This window comes from Peromyscus maniculatus, chromosome 5, assembly GCF_049852395.1.
Source record: "Peromyscus maniculatus bairdii isolate BWxNUB_F1_BW_parent chromosome 5, HU_Pman_BW_mat_3.1, whole genome shotgun sequence".
Taxonomy (NCBI): domain Eukaryota; kingdom Metazoa; phylum Chordata; class Mammalia; order Rodentia; family Cricetidae; genus Peromyscus; species Peromyscus maniculatus.
In genome coordinates, this window is record NC_134856.1 from 72,440,620 (window position 1) to 72,467,012 (window position 26,393).

Sequence of the window (26,393 nt, forward strand, 5' to 3'; positions counted from 1 at the left end):
AATTGGGGCTTAGACTATTCACACTCACATTAAGTGTACCAAAGTAACACTATATGATGACAGACATACTTTCTAGAAACTGGAAAATGACACTCATTTCCTCAGCAAGTACCCAAATCATCCAAAGTTCTGTGGTGAAGATGCAGCTGGATAGAAGAAAGTCAGACAGTCATAAGACTAGAGTTCAAAAGACACGTCATAAATACACAGTAATCTCCCTAATGCGAAGATGTTGCTGTGTGCTCAATATGGTACTTCATTCTCTCACACAGTGGGAAAATGCATACTTTCGAAGATGATTTTTAGACTTAGTAAACACCTTATGCCTCCCTTTGTATTTACAGCTACAGTCTCATCTTTCATTTCCATATATTTCAATAAATAATTATTTATATTTATGTCTGATTGACCAAGTGATTACTAAATGGCATTTGGCATGTCTGTATTTAACTATGTAACTGCATGTTCTGTGCTAGAAGATAAGGATAGTGCCTTTCTCATTGGTGTGGCCCTTCTCTTAGCTCTATGCATGAGTCATCATTAACCATCAGTTAGTAATTGTGAGTGGATACTTCCCAGAGCCTGTTGTGGATGTTGGTGGTGCTTGCTTCTCTCCCATTCTCATCAGCGTTTCCAACTTTATAGACTTTCCTTTTTCCAGGCCTGTGCACTGGAAGCCAGGCCTGGCCAATGGAACAGTAGGTGATGTACTGTAAGGCCTAGGGGAAAAGATCGGTGCTGATTGAAGAAGCATGCCTTGGTTTGCTTTCTGTTGTGGTGATAAATACCAGAATCAAAGCAACCTGGGAGGAAAGGGTTTGTTTAGTCTTATAGCTTACAGTCCATCATCAAGGAGGTCAGGACAGGAACTCAAGGCAGGAGGCTGGAGGCAGGAGCTGAAGCAGAGATCATAGAAGAATGCTGATTGCTATTTTGCTCTTCATGGTGTGCTCAGCTTGCTTTTTTATACAGTCCAGTAACACTCAGTGGTCTTTGTTGGGAGCAATTATCATGAGCTATTATGGGCCATGAGGCAATTACAACTCATAGCAATTGATAATTCAGATGTCAACCCACCAGAGGAATGGTATAACTGGTCAGCAAGGCTTATGGATCACTGACTATGAAAACTGTTGCTTTCATCTGTAATTTCACTTGTGCAATAACAGCTATGATATCTCCCCATTTACCATGCATTTTTATGTAATGTGTACATATAATCTCAAGATTACATCTCAATCTTATGGACACATATTTGTGGATGGTCAGGAAGACAACTTCTTATTTAACTGTATAATTTTGATGAAAAGAACATCAAAACATACTAAAATATGCTTCGTAGCTAGAGCTATTGTTCCATGTGGACTGTAGACACTTAGAGGTCTTGTTCTCCATCCTTGACTTAGTGACAGGGCAAAATGGCCAAAGAAAGTGTCCTTGGGATAGATTACAGGCAGAACTTTCACAGATTTTATTCATGTGCAAAACTGCAGATGTTTGGCCTTATTGGATCAAAGCCTTTCAATAGATTTATGGCAAACTAGAGTGATATTGCAGGTGTCTGGTCTTGTTATATTATAATCCTTAAAGAGATCCATAGCACCTACACTGCCCTAAGCTTTCTCCACTGGCCCTGCCTCATCAATACCTCCCTGCTCTGATTAAAAAAGCAGTTAACACTTTGTATTTATTTCTACACCAATTTTTAATGCAAGATTTAGGCTCAGTAAACTATGTTTAGGTCCCAAGATTCAGGTGATTAACAGAAAAAGGCTATTAACTGATTAATCATGTCTGGATATTATTAATCACACTTAAGAAATGTTATATAGTACACGTATTCTTTGCCTCTTCCTTAGGCCTCTCATTGGTTTGGCTTTTCCCTTGTAACCCTTGTAGCTATCCCTTTAAGAAATAAGCCAGTGGGCTGGAAAGATGGCTCAGCCGTTAAAGGCTAGGCTCACAACCAAAAATATAAGAAATAAGCCAGAACTTTTTACAACTGCAGCCGTGACCAAGCTTTTGCCAAGCATGACTCGTATCTGCAAAGAATGCTTATCCCTGAGAGTTTGCCTTGTAGTTTTTTTTTATTACTAACAAGTTGCTAATGAATGTATGTATATATACGTATATATACATATATATACATACACATACATATATGCACACACACACATATATATGTGTGTGTGTATATATATATATATATATATATATATATATATATATATGCTTGGGAATTTGTAACAGGTGAAAGAAACCAGAAGAAAATAAGATGAATAAAGAACACATAGAATGAAGAGCATTTGCCTGTGGGTATGAAGTTATCATAAAAATCTTTCATTTCCCCCACTCCTGAGAAACATTTCTCTTATGGAACTCTGTGTAGGGGCTGGGAGCAGGACTCTCAGGCCCTACAGGTCTTGTCTCTCTCATATCAATCATCAATCAGGAAAATGCCCCACAGACATGCCTGTAGGTCAGTCTGATGGAGGCATTTTCTTTTCAGTTAAGATAGCCTCTTCCCAGATGACTCTAGCTTGTGTTAAGTTGGAAAAAATCTGCACAGAATCCTGTCACCCTTGTTCTTTTTCACATTCATATGTTTGTTTATGTGTGGCAGTCATAGGACAACTTTTTGGGGGTGGTTCTGTCCTTCCGCCTTCATGTGAGTTCTAAAAATCAAACTCAGGGGATCCGATTTCGGGGTGGCAAGAACCTTTACCTACAGAGCCATGTCGCCAGCCTCTCCATCTTAATTTTGAGGCAGAGCCTCTCCTAAACCCGGACCTCACTAGACTGGATTGGCAGCAAGCTCCTAGGATCTGCCGGTCTCCACTCTCCCAAGGGCTGGGGGTATTACAGACATGCAGCCATACTCAGCTTTCCTGAGCATGCTGAGGATCCAAACACAGGTCTTCATGCTTCTGTAGTCCTTAATCCATCTTCCCTGGCCCTTGTTCTCCTTTTTCTTTGTTTAATATTACTATGTCACTTTCTGATGGGTAGAATGGTTACAGCAACCAGAGGACTGGGATTTATTATAAGTGCTGAAGGGGCAAGGCAGAAAGACAGAAGTTCCCCAGTGATGCTACTGAGCAATTGATGTAACTTGCCCTTTTGCTTGAGATAATCACCCTCAGTCTTTAAGCCATTGCTAGTTGACTGTTCAGTTACTTGCAGGTAAAAACATCGCGAGACTACCTGCTCTGTAAACAGTCTTTGTGCCTCTGTGCCAAATGGTGTTTCTAGATGAGGTCATGCTGCTATGTCCCACTCACCTGCTCTTCTGCAACATGACCAGAGGCAGGGCCTGGTTCCCCTCCCTGTAGTCAGAGGTGGCCTTAGTTCCTTGATATATGAGCGGAAGAGAAAGTGCAGGACTTCTGAGGCAAGGCCGGAAGAAATCTTGAAAGTTACCTTCAGACTCTCAGAAGGTGGGCTCTCTGCACTGTTCCTCCTGAGCCCAGCTGCCATGCTGAAAGAAGCCCGACCCGTATAGAGAGTCTGGCTCTGGGTACTGGGTCATCGGAGCCAGCTGTTTAGTCATCCAAACTCCAGCATCACACGTGTAGGTAGAGAAGCTTCCGGATGATATCAGCTACCAGCAGTTAGAATTCTTCCCTGTGAGGTTATCGATCTGTGTAGTCATTGCTGCCCCAATTCCCTACCCCAGAATGTCAACCAGCACAATAAACAGCTGTGTTTTATATTGCTACCTTCGGGAAGGTATGTTACGCATTAGCTGGTAAATAGGATAGGATCCTTCTGCTCACAGCAACATGCAATTTCTTGATTATATTTGTCAGAAAGATTGCTTTTCTGATGGTTTTTACTTGCATGGATTAGTCAAAAGTCAGCATAGTGTATGTTTTAGAGCAAATGCTACAAAGGCAAACAGCCTAGGTTCAAATCTTGTCTTTGCCACTTCATGGCTATGTGACTCTAGGTAAAATACATAATCGCTCTGCTTTGCTTTTCTCTGCTGTGACATGAGGATAATAATAGTCCATAGCATACAGACAGATGTGCTCCAAGAGTAAGACAGATTTACATTTACAAAGCATTTAGAATGGTACCTAGATCAGAGCAGGTAAACTCTAAGTGTTAAATCGATAGCTATACATACTCATAGGCTTCCTCTCTTAGTGTTGCTGTGCTTTTCTGCTTCTCACGATCCTATCATAGCGTAGAGGCTCACGGCCTTCTGCCTACTGACTGAGAATAAATAAAATGTCCTTAAAGCCTCAGTAACTACTATTCATATTTGTTATGTTGAATCATATGAGATTCCGCTTTGGGAGTTAAAAAGTCAAGTAACTCTTTTACATGATACCTAGCTTAAATAATTATAGTTATTTTAATAAATCTAAAGCAAAGCAATAAATAACATGAGAAATGTATCTTTAACCAAAAAAAAAAAAACTTGGCATACAATATCTTCAAAAGAATGCTCTATGGTATGATATGCTGGATACTGACATTATGGAGATGGGGTAGGGGTAAGCAGAGAGAGAGAACATAAATAAATCACAAAATATAAGCAGGTATATGCAGAGATAAGCATATATGGTAGTATTTATGGGAATGCCATAAAGAAGAGTTATTTCTGCTAGTGAACTTTGTGAAGACATCACTGAAGAGGTAATACTTGTGCTGGTATGAAATGCTCAGAGCGGGTGGGCAAAAATCTAGCGGGAGTCTAGGCAGACAGTTATACTAGCATATATTGGAATATTTTTTGTTGGCAAGTGATAGAAGTCTAATTTACTTAGTACTAACCTCTTCCTCAAGCCAGTCCAGAACCATACCCAACCCAGGACATAATGTAAAGGAGAGGCCAACCCAGAAGAAGGGGTCTGGTTAAGTGGAAGTGGTTGAGCAAAATGGCCCCCCACACAACGGCATGTGAAAGAGAAGATGGGACCTGATCAGAGACCTGATGGTCTCTGTCATGGTCACTGTCGCTCGATGTGGCGTTGGCCCAGATGGTAGCTGCTGGTCACCTATAGCTTCTGAGATGGAAATGAATAATTCAGTCTGTTACTTATATCTCTTTAACTCCTGATATGTCTCTCAAAGTGGTGCTATTAAGAATAGAAGGGATTTACCTCACAACCTTACATCCTAAGTTAGTGTTCTTGTTGGCTAGATGCGAAGCTCAGTCATGTCTAGGCATCTAGAGCTGCACCTGTCCTGGTTGGCTTACCTTCAATGTTGGGATGAAGTATCTTCTAGCCATTTTCACCTCGTGGAATGTAAGTGTTCAAAAGGCATTATTAGCATTTTCATTTTGTAGCTGAAGAATACGAGACACAAAGTCTGTTAAGGAAAATGCTCACGGTCGTAGGAGTGGATAATGTTGGAGCTGGGAGTCAATTTTTATTATGTCTTTACAGTCATTCTCTAGACCACGGGGTTTCCTAAGCAGGAGAAAGAGGGGGTGCCTTATCTTTTAAGATGGTCACTTCCATAATTATTTCCCACAAGATACTAAACAAAAGAAGGCAGGTGCAACCTCCAAAGGGGGACGCCCCAAGCTTTTGTTCACAAAAGTCCCTTAGGACCTAGTACATTGCTCAGCACAATATAATTTTTAGTGAATATTTTTGGAGGAAAATATTGGAAAAATCAGAGAAAGAGGAACAGAAAAGAATAAAGGGAAGATGTACGTGATCTGTAGCGGCTTCAGTGGTGACTGGAGTGGTAAATAGGAAGGAGAAAAGTTCTGCTTTAAATGAAAAGAATTACAGACATTCCTCAGACACAATGCATACAGCTGGTTATGTTCTCAATTAAATAGTCAGGGATGGAGATGGGGATGGGGAGAGAAGGGGTAAGGAATGGTGGATTGGGTGTTAAATATTAATGAACTGTTCACTGATTGAAAGGTATGATGGTGGCATTGTGACTATGTAAAGAAACATCCCTAACTCTTATACAGGCAACCTGAAGTCTTTCAAGCTCAATAATGCTGGGTAGGATTCCCTTGGGAATACTCAAACATACGAGTAGATAAGGGGACAGCAAACTATTATTCTCACTGTTTTGGTTGATGTATAAAACTTTCCACCAGAAAACAAATAGGCATTCTTGGAAGTCAAATTAACACTTTTTAATTTTTATCTACTTATTTTGTATGTGTGTGTGAACATGAGTGTGTGTGCCCATGCAGAGGACAGAGAAGGGTGTTAAGAGTTCAACTTTTACCATTCTCTGCTTAATTCCTTGAGACAGATCTCTCACTGAACCTGGAATTTGCCTTTTTTTCACCCAGCTCTGTGGGCTGGCCAGCTGTTCTAGAAATGTGCCTGTCTGTGCCTCAGTCCTGGGGCATGCATGCAACTGTGTCTGGCTTTTACGTGGGTGCTGGGGATCTGAACTCAGGTCCTCAGGCTTGTGCAGCTCTTACAGAGTTGTCTTTCCAGTGCTCACATTACCTTTTAATATGTATCAGCACATTTACATACACTTATAGTTTGTGCTTCATAATTTACATGTCTTCCATTTTTGAGGTTCTGGCAACTGTCTCTCGCAAGTCCTAGCCCTCACTCATGAGATGACATTTGCTTTTGAGTTTTACAGTTTTTAGCTACGAACTGATGTTCTTCTGAGTTCTTTGAGCACCAAGATGGAGGTTTCTTCAAAGAACATTTGCAATTGCTTCTGTGAGACTCTACGGGTCTGTGGTGACTGTAATGCAATTCTCAGCTGAAATGTTTTAGACTACCCAGGTGTGTGAACATGGGGAGAAAATTTCTCAGGGGGGTTCCCCTGCCCCCATTCTTTCCCCACCCTATTCTTACAGGCAGTTTCCAGGCAGGCTCTGACTTTAGCACAGTGTAGTGGGATTGGGTGCAGAGTTCAAGGTGGGGCCTTTCCTACAGTGAAAGGCTCGCCCGGCATCCTGTGTTGTCCTACCTCTTAGAGGATACTCTGACAAAGACCTACTTGTATTTTCTCTGTGGCCTGTAGAGAGCTGGAAACCGACTCAATAGAATTCACCTCCAGGGCTTGACAAATAATGTAATGGGTAAGAATACATGTCCGGGAACCTGAGTGGAGATCCCAGCAAATCTGTAAACAGAGTAGCTGTGTGCAGGCTGGACGGTGGTGGCTCAAGCCTATAATCCCAGCACTTGGGAAACAGAGGCAGGCAGATCTCAGTGAGTTCCAGGCCAGCCTGGTCTGCAAAGCCAGTTCCAGGACAGCCAGGACTGTTACACAGAGAAACCCTGTCTTGAAAAACCAAACAAACAAACAAAGTGGCTGTGTCCACCTGTAACCCCAGCAGTTGGGAGTGGAGGCAGAAGGATTGCTGAGGCTTGTGGGCCACCAGGTTCAGTGAGAGACTGTCTCAATGCAACAAAGCAGAGAGTGATAGAGTAGACCATAGGATGTCCTTCTTTGGCATCTACACACACACACACACACACACACACACACACACACACACACACACAGAGAGAGAGAATTCTCCAGAATTTTTATTTACAGTAAGAGAGTAAATTAAAAATCTATGGTTTATTAGAACAGGTTTTAATAATCATCATTCATGTTTTCAATAATTCCTGGAATACTGTTTTTAATATACATCAAATGTTCAATGAGTGTCACTCTTCATAGGTACAGTTTCTATTTCTGGGAGTAGAAAGCAGAAATGGACAAATTCTGCCTATTACCAAGTTTTGATAAACATGTGCTAGCGCAACATGTTTCACCAAGCTCATATTAGTTGTGGTTAGTTGGTTAGTTAGATTAAAAACTTTGTTTCTATTAGGTTAAATTAAAGTCATCATTTGAATCTTCACTTGGGCTTGTTCGCTTTGATTTGACTTATGACTTTCCAAGCCTTGCTAATCCTGGCCACCCACTTCGCTCAGCTCAGGATTAGTCCTGAGAGAACAGTTGAGCCTTGAAAATACAACCGCCGCAGGTCTGTTTCTGGGCAGCAGACAAGCGTAACTGGCTCTCTGCTGCCTCCTAGAGGCCAGTTAAGGATGTAGTTACTTCTCCCAGCTCTGGAGTGTGGCTCTAAACTTAACTTTTAAGTAATTTGTGTGAGATATTATACTGTTTTACTTGAGAGAGAGAGAGAGAGAGAGAGAGAGAGAGAGAGAGAGAGAGAGAGAGAGAGAGAGAGAGAGAGAGAGAGAGAGAGAGAGAGAGAGAGAGAGAGAGGAGAGAGAGAGAGAACATTAAAAAGTAATATCATCCATATAGTTTTCATTTTCAGAAAGGTACTGTTTATCTATACTTCTGATAAAAAAAAAACCACTCTCAGTATTTCAAAAGGGATTTTAATACAAGGACTTAGGTATTTATAAAACCTATAGAACAGAGAGATAATAGAGTGCCATTAACAGCCTTCAAACTGATAAGCATCATTTTATAATACCATTTACTGGATAGCTTCCTTTCCCCTTGGTTTTTGATCTTTTCTTTATTGATAGCTTTAAACTCATTTCAAGTCTGTCTAGATATTTTATGGCTGTATATATATATATATATATATATATATATATATATATATACATATATATGTGTGTGTGCATACATATATGTATATATATATACATATATGTGTATGTGTGTATATATACATATATGTGTGTGTATACATATATGCGTACATACATATATGTACATATGTGTATATATACATATATGTATGTACATACATATATGTTCATATGTATATATACATATACATATATATGTGTGTATATGTACATGTGTATATATACATATATGTGTGTACATATATGTGTATATACATATGTACACGTATATATACGTGTGTGTGTGTGTGTGTGTGTGTGTGTGTGTGTGTGTACATACAGCTAGTCTGGTGTGGTGGTATAAGCCTTTGATCCCAGATTTGGGAGGCAAGCAATCTCTGTGAGTTTGAAGCCAGCCAGGTCTGCATGGCTAGTTCCAGGTTAGACAGGACTACCTAATGAGACGCTATCTCAAACTAACCAACAAAACATCTATTTACTTTTGAATTGTGGGATTGTGTTGCTCTTTGAATTAATTCTGTGTGTGTGTGCGTGCGTGCGTGCGTGCGTGTGTGTGTGTGTGTGTGTGTGTGTGTGTGTGTGTGTTGCTGGGGGTGGAATCCAGGGCCTATGGCTAGGCAAGTGTTCTATCAATGTATAGCAAGTTTGTTTTATTTTTCTATCTCTTCTTTGTGATTTTCTTAGCTTTTAAAAAAAATCTTTCAAATAAACTAAAATAATTTGGAGGGTTATTTAATCTTCAACAAAACTTCCCCGTTTGCACTTGTTTTGAAGCTTGGTTGAAGGTAAGACGTTTACTCATGAACTGTGGAGGAGGTTTTATCATTTATAGCCTTCAATTTCCCCATCCAAGAATGTTATCTTTAATTATTGATTCATTTCTGTCTTCTATATTTCAAAAGGGTTTTATAATTTTATTTATATACATTGTAGATGTTTTATGCACCCAAGTTATTCCCAAGTGCAATGGTTTATTTCTTTAGAAAGTGTCATCTTCTCGGTCACATTTTTATGGCTTACTCCTGGTGTCTGTTGAAAACATTGGTACACTGAAATCACTTAGCAGTTTGTTAAATGTGCCTGACATAGCATAAGGTGTACCCACCAAGAATGTACGACTTAGGGGTGGTGTGCAGCCAGCACCGCATCGGACTTTAGAAGACTTCACTACACCTGAATCCATTAGTTCCACTTCCCGCTGTCCCCTTGCCTCGTCAAGGGGAAGAGCATGTGTCTTCCCAAGGAGGCTCCATGGGGACGAGCTCCTGGTTTGTTAATGCATTTGCTTTGGGTTTTTTTTTTTCTCCTTTTTTTATTCCTTATCCCAAATTGCCTAACTAATCCCATTGTCCAAGCAGTGTTTCATACATGTAGGATGCTCTAAGCTCCCTGGCATGAGACGGGTCACCACCGCTCCACACTTCCGTCATTAATATCTTATCCAAAACTTGGTATCTAACAATACCAACCTGTTTTCAGTCATTTGCCTTCCTCTGCACACCTCAAGTTAACAGCCACCTTCCTGGAATTTCACACATTAGTCCTCTTTTCTATTTCTCATATATTCAAGTCTACAGTTTTCTCACTGAACTTTTATGTTTGATCTATTATTAAAAGTGGAATATTGGGCTGGGAGTGCAGCTCAGTGGTAGAGTGTTTACTTAGCATGTGTAGAGCCCTAGGTTCAACCCCAAGGGTTGACTAAAAAAAAATTAATGGGTTATCAAAATCCCCTTACAATTACAATATTGCTACTTCTTTCTTAAGTTGTTAATATCTATTTTATAGACTTCAGCTTTCTAATGCTGAGTGCCTCTATGTTTACAGACTGTTACATCCTTTAGGTAAATTGATTCTTTTATTACGATGCAGTGACCTTTGTCTCTTGCGAAAACAATTGAATCCAGATTTGTATTGTCTGATATTAGTGTGGCTGTCCTGTTCTCTTTGGGTTTCTAAGTACAGGGAAAATCTTGTAGTGTCTTAAGCTTTCAGTCCATGTGTGTCCTTCAGGGTAACGTGAGTCTTTTACGGGCAGTGCATTGCTGGATCTGGTATCTCTTGCATTCATTCACTGCCCTACCCTTGGTTAGACACTTTCACTCATTTACACGTTACAGTGACTGCTGCAGGGTAAGGACTTACTGCTGCCATTCGGTTGTTTATCCTGCTTTGTGATTCTTCCACTCCCCCTTTCCTTTCTTACTGCCCTGTGCTCCCTCACCTCCTTTGTAGTCCATGCTTTGTTCTGTTTTCTCTTTATCTTTGTCTGCCTCCTAGAGGACTTTTGAAACTTCCATCTGTGCTTAACAAGAAGCATATATAAGATACCTCATAGTTAAAAGAGCCTGTTTCCAGGCATGGTGGCCATGCCAGCATCCCAGTTCTCAAGAGGCTGAGGTAGGGAGATCTTAAGTTCTAGGCCAACCTATGCTACCTGGAAAACTCTGTTTCAAAAAGCTAAGGGATGGGGGAGGTGCGGGCGGGGGGGGGGGGAGAGGGAGGGACAATTTTAAACTAATAGTAACTTAATTTCAATGACATACAACCCTGCACACTTCAATATTTTCATTCATCCAATATTTTATACTGTTGGTGTCACACTTTCTATCTTTTAAAATTGTTTCATCACCTACTTATTGTAGCTATAGTTACTTTTAGTATTTGTGTCTGAACACTACAGACATGTACCAGGGACACAGATAAAGCTGCGTTCTGCTAGACACTGGAGATTCAGAGGTACCCCTGGATCATGGCTTTTGTGGGGCTGAAGCTGGGCTACTGTGCTTCCCTGGAATAGGAAACTGCACAAATGCCTGTAGGCTTATATTAGGAGGCCTGTGTGAGCATGTCTCCTGATGTGTCTCTGGATGGGCAGGGCTGCTTCTGAACTGGGGCTGGGATGAGATGGAAATTGCTTACAGGGCTACTCATGCAATGAGATGTGAATCAGTAGAGCATCCTCTGAAGGCATGAATACACATACTTCCCTGAAGGTCCCTGGGTAGGCTGCCACTGTTAAATGACAGCCAGGGTTGTTCCAGGGAATTTCACGATTTGCTATGTAGCTAAAAACAATGATTCAAGGACATGGACTAGTATGATTCCTATTTAGTTCCTGGGAAGTGAAACTGCTCTCAAATCACAGCTGAGATGGGCATTAGGTGGATTTCAAGACCAGTTCAGGGTCTGCAACCCTCACAGGCCAGTGGTCCTGTTACCTACCAGAAACATGAGTGGGCATGCTTCCTCTTGGATTTCTCAGCAGCTGGTGTTGGTGGTGGGTCCAAAACCAAAAGTTTATAACTAAGTCCACAGTACAATGAGTCTATTTATGACTCTGTTGTCAAACTGTTATTGTTGAACCTGCCACTTGGTACAGACCTCCCAAAAAAGCTCTCTTTGGGGTTACCCTTCTAGCTGGGTAGACACTTAACTTGACAAATGGCTAACAAATTCTTGTGGCTGTGGGAAACCTCCTAATCAGTCATCTCCCTCTTCTTCACTCTTATTTGTAGGGAAATAAAATTAGAACAATGCACCACGCTTTGTATTTTATCAGATAATGTGGTACTGCATTGCTTTATTGTGTATTTTCATTTAGAGTTATTTACAAAGAAATGTAGGGAAATTACAAAAATAAAATAGGTTTACAAGACAAGAAATCAAATTAAAATAAAGCAATTTCTGATCAGATAATGTTCTCTCTACCTTCCAGAAATTCTTCGAAATAGAAGCAGAAAAAGCTGCACTACAGGATGCAACAAACATCAAAATGAATGTTTTAGCAAGAAAACTGAAGGAGAAAGAAGAAATTCTTAAGGGTTTGAGGGATGAACTAGAACAATATGAAGAGATTGGACTTAGCAAGAGTGTAAGTTTCATTCACTTTTATAATTAATTAATTATAGTTAATATTAAATCATGTAAATAGGATTGTAGAGAGCAATAATCCTGGGTTAAAAATGAATAGAACTGGGCTGAGGAGATGACCAAAGTAGAAGCATGAGGACCTGAGTTCAGGACCCAGGACCCACATAAAAGCTGGGCATGGTGGCATGTACCTATAACCATGGCATTGTGAGCAGGAGCTGAGACAAGGGGATCCCTAGGACTTACTGGCCAAACTGTATAGACAAATCTGTGGCCCCCAGGCTCAGTGAGAGATTCTGTTTCAAAAATAAGGTAGAGAGTAAATGAGGAAGACCCCTGATGTTACCTCCTGGCTTTGGTTTCCACAACAAGTGTGCACAGGCACACAAACCCACACACCCCCATTAAGATGTAAACACATGTACATACACATACCCACTCAAAAAGAAAGAATGAAAGAATTGATTGTGTGTGTCTTGTTAATCTCTCCACAATATGAACCAGTCCATCACTTTGCTATTCTGACACATTCTAGAAAATCCATAGTAATTATAAAGAGGAGCACTTTAACTGTCCTTAAATTTTAATTTATAATGGAAATGAAATAACCCATTTGCCAGTGCCAAGAAAAATTCCATTCTAGAGAATAACACCATGAGTTTTTGTTGTAATTTCTAAGACTTCCATTCTCTTTGTAGTCAAGATACCTGAAAAGAGACAAAGCCAATCTCCCCAAGTCAGAGGCTTCCAACAAGCCAACTGGGATTGAACAGAATTGAGGCAGGATAGAAAGATGGGAAATGATGGGGATGTGGGAAGGACAAGGAGCCTTTATCTCTGGCATTGGGTGGAAGCTTCTTGCTAGCTAAGAATCAAGAGTTCTAGCACAAGTTAGTAATATTTGTTATAAAGGTTACCAATAATATCTCTTTGATAGAGACACACTTTGGGGGCCTGGAGGGATAGCTCAGAAGTTGAGTGTTGGTTGCTCTTCCAGAGGACCTATGTTCTGTGCCTAGTACCCATGTTGGGCCATTCACAACCAGTTTTCACTCCAACATCAGGGGACCAGATGCCTCTGGCTTCTTTCTTCTCCTTCTCCTTCTCCTTCTCCTTCTCCTTCTCCTTCTCCTTCTCCTTCTCCTTCTTCTTCTCCTCTTCCTCCTCCTTCCCCTCCTCCTCCTCCCCCTCCTCCTCTCCTCCTCCTCCTCCTCCTCTTCTTCTTCTTCTTCTTCTTCTTCTTCTCTCTCTCTCTCTCTCTCTCTCTCTCTCTCTCTCCTTCCTCCCTCCCCCCTCTTTCTTTAAAGAAAGGAGATTGTATTTTCAAGTAAGAATGTTAAAATATCAATAAGCCAGGCATCAGGCCTGTGAGTATCTGACCTTTGTGGTCTTACTCTTCTCTGGGAATCTCACAAACAAGATATCCTAATTTCTGGAGTTTTAAGTTAACAATTGTAATCCTGTTCAATACATCTCAAGAATCACTCTGTGGTCTCATTCACATTCCTTAGCAACCATTTGAAGATAAAGAACCCATAAAGCCATATTTTCAACAACTACATGTGAATGAACTATGACACTTGGGTGTTTCTTACTCTTTCCCTGAATGCTTCCTTCTGTTAAAAAAAAAAAAAAAGGCGAAAAACCCATGCTTAAATGCAGGTTAACTTTTTTTCTCTGAATGAACTCCAGCTCTGCTGCAAATTAGATCGTTCTGGAAATCTTTCCTACGGCCTAGTTCAGGATATGGCTTTACTTTACACGGTGAAAGCTCTGAAGGATACGGGAAGTCTCCAGGACGTTACCCACAATGCTGTGCTATGGTGTCTTTGCCCCATCACAGCTGACAGAACGACTTCTAAATCAAGATGTTTAGAAGGAACATCTCGGATTTTCCGACAAGAAGAGCCAGTCACTGCCTTCCTACTTAGGCCCAGACCAGTGGGGACACAAATGGGAAGAAAGGACAGCAGAGAGAAGAGCTTGAAGTTCTTTCTGTCTGGGAAGAATGTGCTAGAAAGGCAGGTTCCTTCTCATCCCCCGTTGGCAGTCCAAAGCAGGACATGATTTTATCATGACCCTCTAAGAGCAAGAGATGACTGAATTGGAGTTGTAGGACTAAGGATGAATAGGTGAAGCTAAAGGCGCACGTACGCACGCACGCACGCACGCACGCACTGACCACCAATCCAGGTTGAGTCTCCCTTTTCCAAAAATACCTACAACTAGAAAGGTTTCAGATTTCAGATTTTTATTTTGAATTTCAGAGTAGTTGCATTTCAGTCGGCCTGTGAAAAACATTTTACACAGTTTTCTAGGAACAAACTTCCCGAAAAATTCCTGCTGTGTTTTCTCAACTGGAGCTTTCTATTTGAAGTTTCATCATAGACAGCTGCCCCCTCTAGTGGCTCAAAAATCCCCCTGCGATGTCACACAGTGCTAACCTACAACTGGATTTGGAGTACAGCACGTAGGGAAGCAGTTAAGGGGAGGACCAGAAACTGCCTCAGCAGCTAAGAGTGATTGTCACACAAATCTGATGACTGCAGTTCCAACGTCAGAGCTTAAAGAGCGAATCGACTCCATAAAGTTGTCTGCCCTCCACAGGCATGCTGTGGCGCTCTCACCCCACCCTCACCATATATACTCATACACACATTACTAATGAGTAATTATTTAGCAGAAATCTCGAGAGGAATATTTTTGAAAACATGTGAAATAAACCAGCTTTGCTTAGTCTGTACAAGACTTGATTGATTCTACTGATAATCAAATTGCATCAGTAACTTATTTATGTTAATCGTCATGCTGTCTCTCCTGGCTTGGTTCTGAGAGAAATCTCATGAGATTGGCTAGAAAGGGACAAGTTCACTAAACGAGTAGCCTCAATTACACGTGTGGCAGAAAGGGAGGTTTTCAAGTTGAAGAAACCTGAGCTTCCAATGACAATCTTGATGCCAGTTTTCCTAAGAACAACTTCATTCCAGTATTCATTCTGTGAGAAATCAGTGTGACTTAGCTACAGACGTGTGTGGGTTCTGGTTTGCCACGCTGTCTGTTGAGCACTCTCTCTCTGAGAACTGTAGAGAAAGCTACCCCATTCAAGTATGTTTGTGTGCCTGTGTGTACCATTCGTGTGTATGTGCACACTCACGCCTGCCTGTGCACACCATACCTTGACTTTAATTTCTGCTGGCTTTTCATGTTTCCTTCTTACCCCCCAATATGGCCAAGCTGCGCTACCATCATCTACCCACCCTCCACTGACGAACAGATCTGCTTGTTGCTAACAACACGGCGACAGGGCTGTCACTCAAGAACGACTACTCTGTGGGGCTGCGCTGCCCTAGGGTGCCACTTTCCTGGTTGTCACTCATTGGGGAAGCACCTGCTCTTCTATGTGGCTGTCACGAGGCAAGGGCATGCATGCATCAGAATCCTGCTTGTCCCCCTCCTGCCCCCTGCCATCCACAAATTGAGATGTCTGAGTGCCATCCACGGAGTCTGCAGAATTGCAGAGAACTGCTGAGAAGGCACACAGAGAGCTCTGAGGCAGGAACTTCTCAGACCCTGGTTCATATGCGTCACTTGCCGAGAGAGATAGACTGACACGGGCAGTCTGGGCTGGAGCCTGAGATGCCACCTCTCCAACAAGTTCCTCTCCAACTGATGCCTAGGCACTTGGTCAAGAGCACATTGAGAGAAGGAAGGTTCCGCATGGTCCTGCTTTGGGAAGCACTTCTTTCCAGATTCCGCTTAGAGTTCTGAGACCTGCAATCAGATATATTGTGAGCCTTATGCATATTCACAAGAGAAGCTGCATTTATCCCACCGATTAAAGGCCTCATTTTCATGAAATGATAGCAAAACAAGAGCGGGGGAGGTACCTTTATGAATTTAAAATCCCAGGATGGTTGTGGACGACACGCTCTTGGCTTATACTGTGTGCCTTTAAGTACCAGGCTAACTTTCCTCGAATGATCTCCACTTTCCTTAACCTTGCTTTATGAAGGCAGCTTATTTTTAAGGAGATTCATGCTTTAAGCAAGCTGGAGCTAGCAATGTGGGGCAGATGGCCGAAGGAACATCACCACAAAACTTGCCACTTGAGTGGGAGAGAGGACGGCAGCAGCCAGGATGAAGGCTTTGTTCCCTTTGCTAATGAAGTGTCCTCATTGCCCTGGGTGTCTGAATAGTTAATTACTTGCAGTTCCTGCAGCTGACAGATGGTGGGGACCGCGCTAAAGGCTAACCTCTGGATATCGGGGCTGCGGATGAAGGGAGGAAAAGCGCCTCAGAACCTCTTTTCCTGGGTTCCTGCTTGCCCTCACAGAGCCTCAGAAAACATATTAGCTTTCATCTCCGCCTGATTGTTCAAATAGTTCTCAGATGACGAATGATAACAGGTACCCGTGTAATCCTCTATGGATTAAAACGTCCTCTTAGACCATAAATGCATTCTGTAGTAGTCTCAACTTCAGCGATGGGAGACAAAGAAATGCCGAGTCTCCCTTTATTTTTCTGAGAAAAACATGCTGTTTCTTAACTGCTCATTAGACCAGTTAGTGCTCCTTTAGTTCTGCTTGTTAGAGTCCGAGCACACTGGTTGCCTGGTTAGGAGGATGAAGAGTTCAAGACCAAGGGCTTGAGAGATGGCTTGGTGCTTCACCGCACGGGTTACTCTTCCAGAGGACCCAGGTTCAAGTCCCTGCACACACATGGCAGCTCACAACCACCTGTAACTCCAGTTCCAGGGGTCTCACATCCTCTTCTGACCTCCAATAGCACCAGGTGTACATGTGGCGCACACATATGTGCAGGCAAAATACTCATACACGTAAGTAAGTAAGTGAGTAAATCTCACAGGGATAGCCAGGCTGGGCTATATAATGCTAGCCTGTCTCAATGACAATAAATAAAATTAGAAATTAATTATGCTGGGATAATTTAAATAGAATGAAGAGTCAAAAGCTCAAAGATTTATACCCAAGCTTAGTATAAAACTCAACAACATATTCAAATGATATTAAATCCAATATATATGATTATAATCCCATCAGTAAGCCACTAATTTTAAAGGGTTTTATTAATATACTACAAAAAATTTCAATACTTGTTTTTCTTTTAAAACATTATAATCACAGAGAGAAACATTTTAATAATTTACTCTCTGGTCTCTCAAAAGCTAAGTCAGGGTACAGTTCAGAAGGAAATTGGTGCATTGGAAAGATCACTTTGTTTTTGAGTGTCTGTTTATTCTTATTTATTTGCAATCATGGAATTACTGTAAAAGGAACAACTCATAATTCAGCTAAGATTACTTTGAAGTTCAAAAGTTATTTTCAAGTCCATGGGAATTTCAAAGCAAGACATGTAGAATTGTTTTCCTATTTTAGCATAATAATACAACCCTTATTTTGAAATTGCATGATCCGTGATGGAGTATAAAATTCTGCACCAGCCTCCCTGGTCCATGACATCTTAATTTTTTTAAGTGTGTCCATAAAATGTAGACAACCATAGGCGAGTATATTCAGATGTTTTCAATAGCTTTGAAACAGACAAGAGGAAGAAGAAGAAAAAAAAGAGTAGCCTTCCCAGATAAACTTCTGTGGCATAGGAAAAAGCCTCCGTCATAATGGACATGGCAAGATTTAAACAAAAGACACACATAATAAAAATGTAAATGAGTTTGCTTTACTAAAACTATAACTTTAAAGTCTTTTGTTGTAAGTTATCCTGAAACCTTCTTACAAGGTAATCACTTTGCATAGAGATTTAAACCCTAGCCTTCAATAGCGTTGACTGCCTGCACAGCTCCCCGTGACAGGCATGCAAAGCCACGTTAATGTTCAGAATATGAATTGCCTCTGGGTGGCTCCTCCACCCAGCAGAAGACCAACTGTGTGGCTATCTGTGCGCCTGATGGGCTCCATGCGGCTCCCAGCCTGCACACATCACCCCTTTGACATGTGATGGGCTCCTCGCGACACTGGCAATGCTGACACTGAGAAACGCCACAAAGGCAACAAGCCCCCCTCCTTAGCCTTGCACTTTGCCACCCCCTGGCGCTGCCCGTCCACGGTCTCCCCAGCCTGCCTAGTTACAGGGGACAGCGCTTCAGATACTCACAAGTGTGGGTGGAGGGGCCCCAGCTGCCTCCCTGGACACAGCCTCCATAATGAATTGACCTGAATGAGGAGGGCACACAAACAGTATGATATGCATTATTCCTGTCAATAAAATGTCCCCATGTGCGGGGGTCTTTGTACAGAATGTACTGCGGCCTTTCTTCCAGCCAGTCCTATTTAGTCCCCTTGCTTTTTGCTATTCATAAGTGTGTAATAGAATTCAGAAAATTATATGATAGCGCCTCTGTATCTGCATTGTCCTGGAGTTGCATGTGGAATTCCCTATCTTCGCAGGAAACTTTTGCCGGGGAGACGGGCTCTCCAAAGACATTCTCAGAAAAGGAAATGATGGAATACAAGATGGAGAATGAGAGGCTGCAGCAAGTGATCGCAGTCTTGGAAGAGGAAGCACAAATGAACCTGAAAGAAAACTCAATGTTAGGTAACGCTGCTAACCCTTTCCTTGTGAACATAAAAGAAAACGCGATCTTAGCTCATGCTCCTAACCCCTTCCTTGTGAAGCGTGGGACGTGTCCTAAAATTCAGTACTCCTTGGCTTTTCCTCCTGTATGTGTTTAGTTATTTACACCTAAAAGAAATCAGTTTGATAGGTGTCTTTGTGTTTCTTTTAAGATAGCTTTTCTTGCTTGAAACATAGGATTTATCTGTATTGTGCTACAGAGCTAGGCCAGGTGAACTCAGAGTGTTTGTTTCTAAACAAAACAAAACAAACAAAAATACACTTTAGTCTTAGCAAAAAAAAAAAAAAAGAGGGGGGCTAATCAGTTGATTCTCCTTCACTTAGAAGTGCTGTTGACAGACACGTGCTGATTTTCTTAAACTATAACAGAACAGACATACGGGAACATGACGGGATATGCTTGTGGAAAAGCAGGCTTTCAGAGCAAAATGCTGAGACTCACTCGCACTCAATTTTGATCCAAATTTTTTTTTTTTTTTTTTTTTTTTTTGGTTTTTCGAGACAGGGTTTCTCTGTGTAGCTTTGCGCCTTTCCTGGGACTCACTTGGTAGTCCAGGCTGGACTCGAACTCACAGAGATCCACCTGGCTCTGCCTCCCGAGTGCTGGGATTAAAGGCGTGTGCCATGATCCAAATTTTAAATGCAAATTTTCCTTTTGACACTTCAGATCCCCTTTTGTTCAGACCATACGCGTTGATAAAAACTGCATGTTTATCACCAGAAGCACACTGCTTTCGAGCACCTTTAAATGTTAACTGTCGCTGCTGTATTAGTGTGTTTAATATGATGCTCTGGTGATCTACAGTATGAAAGCAGAGCAAAGATTTAGAATGTGGGTGTGAGCATCAGTGAAATGAGTTGTAGCACAGGGTCCTTTGAGTGCAGGATGATGCCATGCCACTGTGACTCCATTTCTCTTCTGATGCGGCATGACAATGCTTTCCCAGGTTGGGGTCTTTCTTGGCAAATCATAAAGTGCCACCTGCTAAAGCACTTAGTATTGGCTGTAACTAACAGCAAAAAAATGTCTACTGCTACTATTGATGAAAAGCATCTAGCCCTCAGCCACACTGGGATCTTGAACTTACTTCTTACTCCTTATCCAACCGGCCAACCTAACAGCAGGAAGAAGGCTGTGAATGTCAAGGGCATTTGTGAAGGTCACAATTCTGCTAGGACTTTGTGAACACCATGCCCGCCGCTGCCTCTACAGCCTGCCCCAAAGCAGGCAGTTTGAATACAGGGGCATATGTGCGTAATTTCATGGTCAGCCTCTCTCTCCTTTTGTTTACAGAGGATGAAATTATGAATCTGAAAGAGATGGCAGACCAGGATCAGCGAACTATTCAAAAGGTACAAACATCTTTTACGTTGATAAATGACTCTTTTTAAATTGAAATATCAGCACCATTGGGGAAATGACATCGTGTCCAGGGTGTCTTCAAATGTAAAGAAAGTTGGCTTATACATTTCCCCATTATGTCATTTTAGCAACATATATCCTTCTTATCTGGAATAAAGTAGCTAGTAATAAATAAGAATTCTAACTGAAAAACCCACTGGAATATTGATAATCGCTTATTTAACGGAGATCTATCAGCATATATATCTTGTTGGTTGTAAGGAACTGACAAGTTATATATCACTGAGAGTTTCCAACCTTTGCTTGCAAGCATCTGTTTCTAAGAATGAGACCACACTGCCACATGCTGTTTGCGGGCTGGACGTTGGTTGACACTTCTTTTTTGATTGAGAATGAATTGGCTTATTATGCTAGGTCAGTCTTTATTTAAAGCAAGAAAAATTTCAGTATCATGAAAATCAAGGATCCCAGGTGCATCCTCGCCCCTAGCCCCTGCTGGTGAGCCACCCCGCTTTGAGTCTTCTGAGCAATGCTCCTCCCATGTGCAGTCAGTCAGCCTCCCTGGACTGTGATCCTCAGTGCAGACAGCACACTATCTCAGCTGTGCTGACAGCCGTGCCTGGAACCCTGAAATACACCCCTCCCTGTAGGGATGCATAGAATAAAGATACATTTAGAGTTCATAAAATTTACAGGTGAAAAGGCAGACCCACATCCCTAAACTAGTCCAAGAAATGTGTGTATTTTCCAGTAACTCAACCAACTATGAATTTTTAAGTTAAATTAAGCAAAATTAAAAGCATGGATCTTGGAGCTGGAGAGAAGGCTCAGTGGTTAAGGGCATTGGCTGCATTTCCAGAGACCTGGGTTCTGTTCCCAGGACCCACCCAGCTATAACTCCAGTTGCAGAGGATCTGATGGCCTCTACGTACAGGGCATGCACTTGGTATACAGACATACATGCAAGCAACACAACCATACATATAAAAATAAATATTAAAAAAGAGAGAATATAAATATATATACTTATACACATACATACACACATATCTATGTACACACACACACACACACACACACACACACACACACACAACACTTTGTTCTTCAATTACACAAGTCACATTTCAAAGCATGGTGGTCACATAGACCCAAGTAATTTAGGGTCAGATTCCAACCAGGTCTGACTTTGCAGCACAGGATATTCATGGAGTTTAGATAAAACTAGTTTCAAGATCCATAGTTAACACTGATAGGTCAAGAGTCAGGCCATGTTTTCCTCTGCTGGGTAGATTTCCATGCAATGATTTCATTTTCTTGGCCTTCACCTGGTCTACAGCAGCACTGTAAACCCCACTATTACAAAGTAGCAATGGCATCTGTGGACAGACAGTCCAAGTTCCTCAGGATCGGCTTTGTTAGAGTAAAAATGAAATACCTGGATTCTGGTTTCACTTTGCCTACAAGGGAAGCACGCTATTCATTGAAAAAGCTCCCAGGCCACTCGGCCTCACTCCCTCTGGTGAGAATGAGTTACAGAGGCTTCCTAGTCTATATGGAATATAAGATGTGGTTAGAGCCAAAAGTGTCCATGCAGTCCTCAAGGATGCACACTACGCCCTGTGCGAGCTGAAATCGCTCAGTCACAGGCTGCCTCAGAGTCTCGATTTGCGCTGCCCTGGGCTGCCTCCTGGCCACATGTGACCACGGGACATTTGCAATGTGGCCAATGCAACTGAGGGGATTCATTCTGAACAGTTTTAAATTTAAATGGAAAAAAACCCAATGCTTATTTCAGTGAATGGAAAAAAAACCTTCATGTTTTCAATAATTTAGATAATGAATCTGCCTTCTAATTTGAAAGTTTTCTGAAATCCACATAGATAAGAATTTAGCTCTCCAATTTATAGTATAATTGAAAAAGATATATATATATATATACATGTATTTTTAATTATATAAAACAAGAGATAGTTCCCTTAGAATTCTAATATTTATTAGTCTTCAGAGTGTATATGTAAGGATAGATAAAAATATAGTTTTAATATCATGGTTTACTTTTTAACAAGGCTACTCTAAAATTGAATTTATGTATTTCTGTTTGCCAGCTCTATTTTGGATAGCTATACTACAGCAGCTCTCAACCTTCCTAATGCTGCAACCCTTTAATATAGTTCCTCATATTGTGGTGACCCCTAACCATAAAATTACTTTTATTGCTACTTCATAACTGTAATCTTGTACTGTTATGAATTACAATGTAAACATATGATGTGCAGGATCTCTGATCTGCAGCCCCCTATGAAAGGGTCATTTGGCCTTTCAATATGATCTGCTATAGTACAGCAGATCTCTTTCAGCTCAGTCATCCTCTGACAGTCCTGTGTTTCTCTTTTGCTTTTCCTTCCAATCACTGGAACTTAATACAGACACAAAACGTAGACTCGCTTATTGAGAAGAAAGAATCTAGCTCCCTGGGTTCCTGTTTGGTTTCTGACTTCTCCCTGTGAGCTAGTTCCTGTCCCCCAACTTCTTCCTTCTCCCAGGCTTACTATGTATGTACGAGAGATCATAATGGAGGTGGAAGTGGTTTGCCGACTGGAAGCAGGTCAGACCTTGTTGAACAAGAAAGAACAGATCTTTGAAGTTTGTTCCCAATACCCTTCAGTAAATTAATTCAGTGGTGTTTATTGGGTGTTTTTGAATGTCACACACTCCACTACTGCTAGAAAAATTTTAAATGTGTGGGTGATCCATGGAGAGGGTCTGGAGGGTTCTAGAAAACCTTCACAGACATTCCCATGCTCTTTCTCTTGGAGTCCTCTTGGGAGGGCTGCCTGAACTGTTATTATTTCCCAGAGGACAAGAAGGCTCAGAAGCTGGCGGCCAAGTGTGTTGCTGCGTGGTGTGAAGTGTATTCCAGGACTTTCTGAAATGTGACATGGCTGGCTCATGTAACAGGGACCTGTTGAGATGCCAAAGTGAGAATCCATTGTGCAGCACAAAGAGGAGCCTAGAGCATGGGGAAGAGGCAGACAGAACAAGAACCAGTGGAAAACACAAGCTCAAACGCTTCAGCTAAGGCACAAGTTCCCTTCTTTAATTGGTAGATGCAACCGAAAAAAAGTTGCAAATTGGTCTGAGTTTGGGTACACCGACTTCGCCTTTGCCCAGGATAAGCATCCTACAGTATGGAATTCAGTAGCCTCTGTGTTTTAATTCAAGTGATCCAGCAACAGAGTCTCGAAGCCTGTTCTCCATCCGCTGCCACCTCACAGTCCCTGCTTGAAACTTTATACTAGTGGGTGGCACACCAGGAGGCAGAGGGGACTGTCCAAACGTGATGCCCAGCAAGCTGGGAAGCTGCAGCAAGCGTGCCTGGCGTGGGTGGTAGGAGATCAAAGCTGGCTGAAGGCAAGGCATTGAGCTGCCTCCCAGAAGCCAGACAGAGATGGGCAGGAAAAAAATGAGAGTCCAGAAGGGAATCCTAAGGATGGTCAGAAGCCATTTCTTCAGGGTTAAGTTGTGTGGTTTCACTTGGACTGTACACAGAGGAAGGGGTGGTAAAGGTCAGACACACAGGAAAGGGTCACTCATGCCAAGGGGTTGGATGCCTCCTGAGTCCCTGGAGAAACGGACAGTGTGCTCGCTCGTCTCAGACTTGTGTTTCATCAAAATGAATAGGAAGTGGGGAGAAGGGATCTGAGCCAAGGTGACAAGTCAATACTTGGATAAACAGAAGACAATATAGAGTCTTGAAGAGTGACTCTAGAGACAGCTATCAGATTAGTAAACACAATTAATTGATTGACTTTAACAAAGGTCTAAATTAAGGTTTGAATTTTACCGATATAAACAGAGATTGCTTGAAACCACCTCCCCCCCAAAAAAGTAGAAAACAAAAGCTACATGAGTACAGAGGTAAAATGTGTGATTTTAAGCAGTATTTTCAGCCAATATGAATATAGTTAGAATGCAAATAAATATAACACAAAAATCTGAAGCAAGAGAATTGCCATACAGAAAGTTTAGCAAGTTGTTATAGGGGATAGATTGATTCACTGCATTATATGATGATGTCATATCTGAGGGTAGCCAGGAAAGTTGTAAGTACATTAGCATTGTTTCTGTATATTAGCTTGGCTATATAATATTACCAGAACATAATAATCTGTAGGAAATTAATTTTTCCTTTGATCACATTGGAATCCATTTTTCTCCTATATTAAAATGTGTTTTTAGCACATTCTACTGAGGAAAACATTTTAGGTGTTGTGTTCTTATCTTTAATCAAAATGCCTCATTTCTCTCTATTACAGTTAATGGACAGTAGAGACAGATTGAGATATGAGCTGGATTGTGAAAAACTTGCCATGCAAGATTTGGTAAGATGATTTATATCCCCCCTAAGGAATCTGAATTTGAGACTTTAATAACTTGAATGTGTTAGGTGCTTCACTTGCAACTTTGCTGTGAACAATTTGTTTCTCCTTCATCAAAATCCTAAGTTTACAGATAACTGTAGAGACTTTTAAGTAAGCGTTTGAAGGAAAAATTTGAATGATGGTATGTTAAGCCGGAAGTAAACTCTGGGTAAGAAACAGTATGACCACTTAAAACAGTGTATAAAGTATTTTCATTTTATTCTGGAAATCTGAAAGCAAAATGAAGTCTGAGAGCCCAGGATTTTGAAGAAGTTGCTATTTTTAGTTACAAATTGCAGTAAGTGACAACCAGAAAGGAGCCCAGCTAGATAGTTTGGCATTCTGCGGTGGTCTCATAAGACAACACTGCCTTTTCAAGTTCTTTAAAGGGAACTTTCCAGACGGCTGGTCTTTTATCAGTTGACTCCCCACCCCCAGGCCCTCGCCACCAGCCCCTGGTGCTGTACTGGCTGTCAGCTGATCGCCACTAGTATGTCTTTGTTACAGTAAACTGTGTTTATTATAATAAAAAATAAAACACAGCTTGACTTGAGTCTCCAATGTGCTTGGAAAGAATATGACTCTGTCTGCAGGAGACAAGGTTGCTCCAGGAAAGCCACACCACTTCAGATAGTGAAACATTTGCTTTTTCAAAGCTTGTCACACTTGTGCCAAGTTGTGACTGTCTCCCAACTCTGTTTTGTTACTCCCGGGCACCCTGTGTTTTGGGTTCCTTGTCATAGAAATTAATGCAAAACAATGGTCCTGGATTACAATGAAGCCTTCTATGAAACCAACTTGGGAATGCAGGCAAGGGGGGGAAAAGTTAAGACCCGCTTTTCACAAACACCACGTGTTAGCAAATGAGTTGCTTGGTCCTTTAATTTTAAATACCTGCATATAAAAAGCCTCCCTCCTTGGAGTCCACTTGGTAGATTTCTGGTATTCCCACAGCCTGTCTTCTCTGCTCTTCTAGCGAAGTCCAGGCTCTGCCTCCCAAAGTTAAATATACACGTAGTGATTAAAGGGAAGTGTTTTTATTGGGTGGGAAGTAAATGTGACATTGTTAGTTTGTCAGCCGCAGTTGAGAAGAACTGCAGCCCTCCAGCAGTGAATTTGTGCCTGTACGGGGAGTAGACCCCATGCCCCTTTCTTTTTTAAAAACTGTAAGTGTTCAGCGGGTGCTATTGTATCACCCATAGGGGAACCAATCCCGTTTTATTTTGTTGTTTAGGAGTTTGTTGAGCCCCAAGCTTGTTGCCAAGCAGCAAGAGCCTGCCTAGAAAAAACAAAAAACAAAAAAAAAAGGACAATGCTAGAGTTTTTAGTATGCTTAGAACTAGTTTGGGGGGGTTCGGGTTTTCAGTAGGGGCGTGGTCCTCCGGACCAAGGTTGCCATGTTGGACTTGCTTCCCTCCATCTCCCCTAGGCACTGACGCAGCATTAGAGGGAGGTGACTTTGGGGGTCTCGGGCACTGTTGTTTCATGCTATGTTGTTTGTCCAGACAGAGTGTAGGAGTATGTTGAAAAGGAGTGGAGGAAAGAGGAACTGTCCGTTATTATATAAACATCGAATTTCTCACGGAAGGTCTTCTGTTC

The 26,393-nt window shown here is 41.6% G+C and overlaps 1 protein-coding gene across 6 annotated transcripts in view; it reads left to right on the forward strand.

Moving 5' to 3' along the window:
- Positions 1 to 26,393, forward strand: part of C5H10orf67 (chromosome 5 C10orf67 homolog) — a 120,653-nt gene that overhangs the window by 18,377 nt on the left and 75,883 nt on the right. For all 6 annotated transcript variants that reach the window (XM_042278036.2, XM_042278037.2, XM_076572582.1 and 3 more), the window contains 4 exons: positions 12,241 to 12,396; positions 18,821 to 18,968; positions 20,302 to 20,360; positions 24,690 to 24,755. In XM_042278036.2, coding sequence (XP_042133970.1) covers positions 12,241 to 12,396; positions 18,821 to 18,968; positions 20,302 to 20,360; positions 24,690 to 24,755 — 429 coding nt within the window. The remainder of the gene's footprint in view (positions 1 to 12,240; positions 12,397 to 18,820; positions 18,969 to 20,301; positions 20,361 to 24,689; positions 24,756 to 26,393) is intronic.